Source organism: Octopus bimaculoides, chromosome 7 (assembly GCF_001194135.2).
Source record: "Octopus bimaculoides isolate UCB-OBI-ISO-001 chromosome 7, ASM119413v2, whole genome shotgun sequence".
NCBI lineage: Eukaryota > Metazoa > Mollusca > Cephalopoda > Octopoda > Octopodidae > Octopus > Octopus bimaculoides.
In genome coordinates, this window is record NC_068987.1 from 44673552 (window position 1) to 44682781 (window position 9230).

At 36.4% G+C, this 9230-nt stretch overlaps 1 protein-coding gene across 3 annotated transcripts in view; it reads left to right on the forward strand.

Annotated features, from left to right (window-relative positions):
- LOC106882826 (serine/threonine-protein kinase SMG1) overlaps positions 1–9230 on the forward strand; it is a 197669-nt gene that overhangs the window by 88687 nt on the left and 99752 nt on the right. For all 3 annotated transcript variants that reach the window (XM_052969574.1, XM_052969573.1, XM_052969575.1), the window contains 4 exons: positions 974–1101; positions 3057–3221; positions 5259–5413; positions 6117–6312. In XM_052969574.1, coding sequence (XP_052825534.1) covers positions 974–1101; positions 3057–3221; positions 5259–5413; positions 6117–6312 — 644 coding nt within the window. The remainder of the gene's footprint in view (positions 1–973; positions 1102–3056; positions 3222–5258; positions 5414–6116; positions 6313–9230) is intronic.

Below are 9230 nucleotides of genomic sequence, written 5' to 3' on the forward strand. Positions count from 1 at the left end.
GTCTGCAATTCCAAGCAGATATAGCGACACAACTAAGAGCTAGTTAATCTTCAAAAAAAAATAACTGTAGGGAGAAAAAGCAAAGCCTGCCAGAGGGATATCCCTCTGAATTCAGCCAATCTTCATAAATTAGAAAAAAATCAAGGGTTGCAAAAAGCAGTGTCGATAAATAAAAGCGTTAGAGTTGTTTAATGAAACCAGACTAAATTTATGATTATGTTAGAAATTATTTGAAACACATAAGGGGTGTATTTTGGTTAGAAATATGGTAACGAAAGTTTAATGTTCACTTTTCCATGCTGTGATGTCCTTCCCATTGCCAGCCCTCGCCTGTTTTCAAGCAAAGTAATATTGCCCCATGACTAAATCTGTTTTTCTTAGAAGTCTGGAAATGAACAACATTGCTTGTATTACAGAGATGCTCATTTACAACTATCACATGATAAACAAGGACACCCACACACACAACAGATTTAATAGTTTCCATCTATTGAATCTATTCACAAAGCTTTGATCGACCCTGGACTATAATAGAAGACACTTACTCAAGGTGCCTTGCCATGGGATGGAATCTGAGACCACATAATTGGGAAGCAAGCTTCTTAACCATCAGCTATGCCTTCTTACAGATTTAGAATTCATTCCAAATTCAAATTAAAACTCAATCTAACTGTGATGAAAGTCACTAAACACTAGTGAATGATACGTCATCATAATCGTTTATATTTTTTTCCATGTCATTATGGGCTGGACAGCTTTAGTTTAGCACAGTGTCCTTACATTTATTGTAGCCAATTGCCATCTCCTTCATGAAGTTTAACATTCTGAGCTCAGCCTTCGGTTCTTCTACTCAAATTTTTCTCAGTCTTCTTCCACAGCAATGTTGATGATGATTTCTGCCTTCAAAGACATCCCTTCCTTCTTGTTGAACTCTCACTGTAGTATATATGCATTTGTTTTTAATGTTGAACAGGTGAGAAAAATGCAGACTACAATGCTTCAGTGCGAGTGCATCTACTGCTGCAATTTATGGAACATTTAGAGAAACAACTATACAATGCTTATGAAGGTTGTGCAGTTGCAATGTCTGCTGCACCAAAGGTGAGTTCTGTTTAACTTAAATATACACACTTTTAACAGTGGAAGTTCTGCCACAGATCTAGATATTCAACTTCCAGAAATAAATAATTATACATAGGCAAAATCTCAATTCAGCTTCTACAATGTCACTTGATTTACGAAAAATAGTAACTAAATTACCTTCAAATCAAAAATAAAAAGGGAAGGATACAGTGGCATTGGTTCTTAAATGCAAGTGTCCTGGGGTTGATATTGAAGCAAAGTCACTTGTTTATTAGTCTCAAGTCACTAGATGTAAATATGGTGGCTATCAGCACACTAAATTTCCTACACACAACCATTCAGGTTTCTTCTGGACAGCTATAATGTGTACATATTATCAATTCAAATTGAATGTAGTGGTAGTACTGTTTTGTAAGGGTCTGGATCTCAAGACAATAGACCATCTTCTTGGATCAGGATGGTGGTCTTGGAATGAACATCAATGAAGATGAGATTCATTTAGACTAGTGACCGTTTATACTCTGATTGTAACAGGGACAGCTGAACTGTTTTGGTATTGAAAGTTTGTGGGGACATCTTACTCATTAAATGAGCAGGACATTCCTTAGTGAAAGCCCATTTGAGATGCATGCATGTGACAAAACGATTTTGTGTGGACTTGTCCAATTTTCAAGCATTGCTAATTTGTGGAGTTATGTTGAACAACTGTTGTTACATGTAGGATGGATGTGGCTTCAGTTAAGTTCACCATGAAGATTGTCCGCTGTCTTTCTTGGTGAGGAAAAGCTGACAGTTTTTCTGTGTCTGGCAGCATTGGAAAAAGAGGGTTATGAGGAACAAAGTTGAAAATACTAAAGACAGATACTTTCCTCTTTGGTGAAGTCTTCATTTGGAGTTGCTACACTTCAGTGTATTTACTAAAGAGTGAGTGATTGTGGTAAGAGTTGTTCATGTAAAAGGATCTACTCTCAGCATGTATCTGTAGGCCAAAGAACAAAGCTGGAAGAAGACACATCAATTTTGCCTTTTGTCCCACCTATAAAATAAAGTACCGGTCAAGTACTGGGTTGATGGTATCAACTACCCACTTCTCTCTCTCTCCAAATTTCAGGCCTTGTATCACTGCTAGAAACAATTATGAGTAGGGGATTGGCAGAATTGTTAGTGTTGAAGAGTATTTCTTCCAGTTTTTTATTTTCTGAGTTCAAATCCTACTGAGGTCAACTTTGCTTTCATCCTTTTGGAGTTGATAAATTGAAGTATCTTGTTTAAGTTTAAACATTCTGGTTTCGTTCTGATTTAATGAATTTTTGTGTTGTGTATGTATGAATGACATGATGTAGACTGACAATTAATTCCAGGACAGCCATCTTGTCTTTGTTCTTAGTGTATCAAGGATTATATTATCCTTAGGAATGTGGGGATTTGAAGTAGAATTTGCTTTTGTTAAAAGATGCTTTGCGTGACGATCCCACAACTGGTCATCTTTTCTAATGCTTCTTGCTCAGCCATGAAGCTAGGAATGGTGGCACATTTTCCAACTATGCTACACAAGAAGGGAATTAGTATATTGTACCCAGGAGTTACGTGTTCAATGTCTGAACTTAGGTCACAGTAGTATATCCCCATAAGGAAAAGGTTTTTGCTTAGTTGTATTGCAGGTAAAATTTTAAACACTGTACACCTTTAGATGTTATGTTTACTTTCGTTTACTTCTTTTTAATTTCTTTGCTTTGTGTAGAATCTATAGTCAGTTTTATTAGTGTTATTTCAGGTATTATTTTGTATTAGATAAGATGAATGCAGAATTTGTGTCTTTAAGCTGTCAACTTGGAACTACATTAAATCATTTCCTTTGAGCCACATTAACCACAAATAATTACCTGTATATTTGACTACTCTTTTTTTTTAAATTTATTTTTTCAACGAGCTCATCATCATTCATAAATTACTCACTTTCTTCTTTTTCGCAGCCTGTTCGCACATTTTTCCGCACTAATAAAGGTACTTGTCAAGAATGGTTGAACCGTATCAGAACATGCATAATGATGATTGCTCTCCATTGCGGCATGCCCTCTATGGTCATACGACAAGCCTCTGAACTGTTGTGGGAACTTAAGGAATCAAATAACTCTCAGGTCAGTACATCCATTGCTTAATTGATTTTAACAATCCCTATCATTGCCACTGATATGCACCACACCATCTCCAATTTTCTAGTTGAATTCACCTCATTTGTGTTGGTTGTATTTCTGTTTCTGATCTATGTCAGAAAACATTACTCTCATTCTTTTGTTATTGCTTTGTAGGTCATCGTCATTCTCCTGTGTTCCTCTTATACTCAACTCTATTCTTCTAGATCCATGTTATACTAATCTCATCTTCATTATTCTTCTGATTCAAGGGAAATGCCCATGGTCTGTGGACAATGTTCTTTCTCATTAGACATAACAATATTATTGATTAAAGATTATTTACCAACATAACATGACAGTCCTGGTTTAGGACGAATGTTGCTCTCATTTAGCCCTGCGAGACATCGTCTCCAGTTGGCTATGTGACACAATCTGTGTCCTTATATTTTCGAACAAGGGCATTTAGCACCTCCACTCAGCTCAAAACAACATCTGTGTGTTGTGATTTCCAGGTTATTTCCCTTCATCAGCACAGAATAATTGTTTGGCTAGAGGTGGCACTGCCAAATTCCTGTTTGAAATATATAGTTTTCAAAGTGACAACTAATCACTAATCTAAAGAAATAGAAAATTACTATTTGTAAATCTCTCAACAGATATTGTTTTGAACTGAGTGGGGGTGCTAAATGTCATTGTTCGAAAATATAAGGACACAGATTGTGTCGTATAGCCAGCTGGAGACGATGTCTCCTGGGGCTGAATTACAGCAACATTCTTCCATTGCCATGTTATGTTGGCAAATAATCATTACTCTAGAGTACTGTTGCTCAATATCTCTCATTGAGAGATTTACAGATAGTAATTTTCAATATTATTGATGAAAATTTTAAATGATATGGTATGATATTTATAAAGTTCAAACAGAATTTGTTGAGACAGATTTCTACAGTTGGATGCTCTCCTTGTCATCAACCCTCACTTGTTTGTGAGTAAGCTAATATTATCCCATCACCAGGCATGTTTCTATGGACACCTATTTACAACTATCATGTGATGTTAAGGCAAAACACACACACATATATATGATAGGCTTTTAGTTTTTGACTACCAAATCCACTCACAAAGCTTTGACTCAAAGTATTACGCAGTTGGGTTGAATCCAAAATCATGTGGTTGGAAAGCAAATACCTGACCAAACAGTCACACTTGTACCTACCATGCCTGCAGTTAAAATCTACATAAAATAAAGGCAATGAAATTTGATTGCTCTTAGTTAAACCTGCTTTCATGGCAAACCACATTACAGCAACTTCTGAAGGAAAGCTTTGTTAGACTGCAGGTCCACCCAATTCTGACATTTCCAAACTATTTTTCACTCTTTGTTGTTGTCATATATTGTTTGTCTGCAGCACATTGATGACACTACAACACCTGATTAAGAGCAAGTTCTCCCGCTGCTTTGCCACTTTTGTCCAACCATGTTTTGATATTGTCCATCCATTGTGTTCTTTGCTTGCCTCTTGATCTACTACCCTCTACTCTTCCTTCCATGATAATTTTTTCCAGACCTCAGCTTCTTTGAATATGGCCATAATAGATGACCATTTTTCACAATGTTCAGAGGTTGTCGTCTTTAACCTATTCATTGTAACACTTATTTGTCCAGTGGTCTTTGTAAGAGACTCACTTTTACAATAATGTCTGAGAAATCTATTTCATTTAGTAATCATCAAATCTCACTCTGTTAAGTATTATCATGCAGGCTTTTTATAGTGAAGAAATGGATCAAATGTTTTGAAGTAACTTATAGGTCTAGCATGCCACATATTTCTTCAATTAATTTTAACAAACTGAGTGAAATGTAAACTGGTAGTGGGGCTGATCAGTGTTGGAAATATTTGAACTATAAAGTATCTTGGATTGTTTTTTTTAATCTACAATCAAACACTTCTAAATATTAACCATTGCTCAAATTCTTTTATTATTTTTTCCAACCCAAACTAAGCACCTCTTTAATATTGTATCATTTTCTTTTCACAGGGGAGTGAGTTTGAACACATAATTATATTCATGGTTCAGGCATTGGTAGAATTAAAATGCCCTGAAGCTGTACAAGGAATTTACAATTGGTGCAAAGATGTTATTGGACGTAAAGTTCCTTGGATAAAAGCAATGATTGAAAAAGCATGTGGCAGGTGAGTTAATTCTTGTTAATTGCAACTTCCTCTTTGGACATCCAATCATATATCCAGCTACCAAATTTTTTTCTTTTTAATTGTTATTTTTATTTAATTATCATCTTTACTATCCATTTTGGTATCTCTGAAACTAGAAAGTTCTATGTTTCTTTTTACTTCAGTGATTACTAAAAAGACACCCATTTGGTGTAAGCAGTCCACAATTTTTTTTCTGCTGGTTGGTCAACATTTTTGCTATTCGTCTCCTTGTAGCTATCCCTTTCTCTGTTTCTCGTAATGATTTTGTTCTTTTCAAACTTTAATTTTTGTTGTTATTATTAAGAATAAGGCCGAGTTGGCAAAATTGTTAGCACATTAGAGAAAATGCTAAGCAGTATAAAGTACCAATCAACTACTGAGGCTAACAGGATTGATTTGTTCCCTGCCCCTAAAATTACAGCTTTGTACAAAAATTAGAAACAATTTTTATTATGAAGACTCATGGTTGGCTGAATGAGTAGAGTGCTAAATTCTGTACAATATTTACTTAGATCCTTCTTCATTTTATGTAGAAATGCCACTGAATGAAATGTAACTAAGGAGGGAGTGTTGATTTTTAGTTGTACCAGTAATGTATGCAAGTTTTATCAGCAATATTCATTTATAAATTTTGTTTCCTTGTTACGAAGACATTGTTAATCATTATTTGTATTTTTTATAGATATGAACTTGCTGCAAAAGAATGCAAATTGTTCTTGAAAAGTGCTCTTACCAAAGAAGGTGAAGAAAGAAAAGTTGATTCCCGTTCTTCTTCACCAGACATCAACTCTCATAGTAGTGAGGACTTGAATCGAAAAGTGATATTGACTAAATTTATAGAACCAGACCGGCTTCTTATACACTTTATCAGTAATGAGGTAGGTTGGATAACTGTGAAGAGTTCATTTTCAGATGCTGCATTCCTTTTGATCTTTTAGGAATCTAAACATTTAACAGAGATTTAGGAATTTTTTTGTGAACAGAAATCTTAAAATTTTATAGAATGCTGTATGGCTTAAGGATGGAAACTTCATATCATGTTGCTACTGTCCTACTCAAAGTTGACTGCTTAAAATTTTTTGATACTAACCTGCTTCTATCAGACTTTGTTTCTATTAGACAATCTTCTTGTTTTAAAGTTATCTAGATTTAAAATTTAAAACATTCCATCATAATTTCTTGCAAACTTATGTCTTAATTACTAACTTAATAATAAGTTATTTTACTAAATTCTTCGCTATTTTCAGAATTAATTAAAACAAAGATAGTGTGCTTCAGCAGAAATATAGTAACAAAGGGGTTAATCAGCAGCAACAATGTATTATTGCTGAATTTCATTCCATTAGTGTTGTTGTTTTCCAATCTTTCTATGAGTGAATGATATGATGAAGCTGTCATCTTATCATCATGGCTGTATAATTGTAGTGACTTGAGGAACTCCCTTATTTTTTTGTCTACATATATGAGTAGAAATCGTGATGCAATAGCCAGTTACTTTAATCTTTTGTAATTAGTAATAATCCTTTCATGAGTGGTTAGTAGCCTTGTCCCTAAGGAATAAAAGGAAACAAGAGTGTGAGTAACAGAAGTGAAATGAGTACAACATGGAAATGAAACTGTATTTAGTTGTAGCAATTACTGTCCTCTCTCTCTCTCCTTATTCATTCATTGATCATCATCATCATATGTCCACTTTCCATGTTGGCATGGGTTACACAGTTTGACTGGAACTGGTAAGCTGGAGAGCTGCACCAGGTTCCAGTCTGATTTGACATGGTTTCTACAGCTGGATGCCCTTCCTATTGCCAATTGCTCTGAGAATGTAATTGGTGCTTTTTACATGCCACCAACACTACACTGGTAATGGCCATGACTACAATTTCATGGGTGCCATTTACAAGGCACTGGCTTGACGAATCTTCCCAAGCACAGCATATCGCCATGGTCTCAGTCATTTGTTATCACCTCCATGAGGCCCAACATTCGAATTTCATGCTACTGGCAACAGCCACAATTATGATTTCACAGGTGCCATTTACATGACGCCAGCAACAGCCACGACTATGATTTCACTTGACTTGATGAGTCTTCATTCATACATATATATTTCATGTTGATGATCTATGCTTGCATTTGTTGGTTTCACAGGATCCAATGGGTCCAAGACTGCATTGTACTTCATTGTCTACTTTGGCATGGTTTCTACAGCTCAATGCTCTTCCTAACACCAGCCACCATACAATGTGTACTGAGTATTTTTTTTTCCATGTTACTAGCAATAGTGAGGTCACCATGCAGCTTGCATGCATCCTGAGAGGCAGCTTTAACCTAGGAAATGACAAGATAAAAGTATGATTGAAGGGTTCAGGGCAGAACATGTTTTTGCTGTAGAGGATCTATATAACTATTCTCATTTGGAAGAGAGGGTGGGGCTGGAAAGAGATAAAAATAGTGAAGGGCTGTTTGTGTGGCCCCTCAAGGTACAAGGTGAGTAGAAGTGAGTGGGGACAGAATAGGGTGTGTAGATGGTTAGAGGCTGCAAGAGTGTTTAGGAGAATGAGAGATGGAGAAAAGGTGAGGGGCTGTGAATATAACAAATGGAGAATAAATTTTAAGGGATGATAAGTAGGGAAGGATAGGTAACAACTGTATAAATTGGACAAGGTTGAGGGGTGGATGCAGTGAATGGTGAATAAGGGGTGGGAGGTAACCAATGATGCATGGGAGTGAAGAGTGAATTGCAATGATAATACGATGTAACAATAAAAATTTACATACACCCTACCTCCACAAACCAACAAAACCACTTCCTCACATTTCCTCTTTCATGCACTATGCTTATCTCTTACTCCCCAATCTTGTCTTCACTGCCCTGCTCACTGTATCATTGCTATCCCATAGTACCCCACCCCTTTTATATACCCAAGTTCTCATCAGTCACTGTATTCCCTACCTCCTCTCCCTACTGATGCTTCTTTGGCAATACTCTGCCACTTATATTATGACTGCTGTACCCTGAGGGCATGCCTTGGCACTTGACACCATCTGTCTCTCTCTTCCTTTACTCTACCATCCCATCTATATTCTGATCCTCACTCCTTGTTAGTATGCCCTGGCACTTCAACACCATCCCTCTCCTGCTCTCTCACTCTTACTATCTTCCATTCTTTCTCTTGCTCTTCCCTCTGGCTGGTCAACTTTTGTTAAGACATTTGTTTTTTTTTTCCCCATTGAGGGAAAAAGTATTTTGTCAATATACGGGCAACACACACATGTACACACACCTATTGCATACATGTTTATGTGTGTGTGTGACTGAAGCCATTTTCACATAAATACGGTGATCTTTCGATATGAGAACTGTGTTTATGACTTCTTATGGCACGTGTATTTGTTTATGTTTCTGAAGAAGATCATCGCTTTCCGTAAAAATTTTAAAAAATTTTTTACATATGTGGGTTGAGGGGAAAGATCTTTTGAAGTCAGCGTGAAAGCAAAACAGACTGAGAGAGTGCGATTGGATCAGGGAAGTTCTTTTGAAGTTGGCATATGCTGTGTGTGTGTGTGTGTGTGTGTGTGTTTGATGGGGCGTGCGAGCCAAATTGTGGTGTGTATGTGAAGTTCTTTTGTTAGTGTGTGTGAAGAGACTGAGAGAGTAATGTTGCTGGTGTGTGTTTGAGAGAGACAGGTTATGTATGTATGAATAGCTTCAGTGACACTCACGCATAAACAAAACATACATACACCTATTGCATGCATGTTTTTTGTACACATACATGTTCATGTGCGTGTGTAT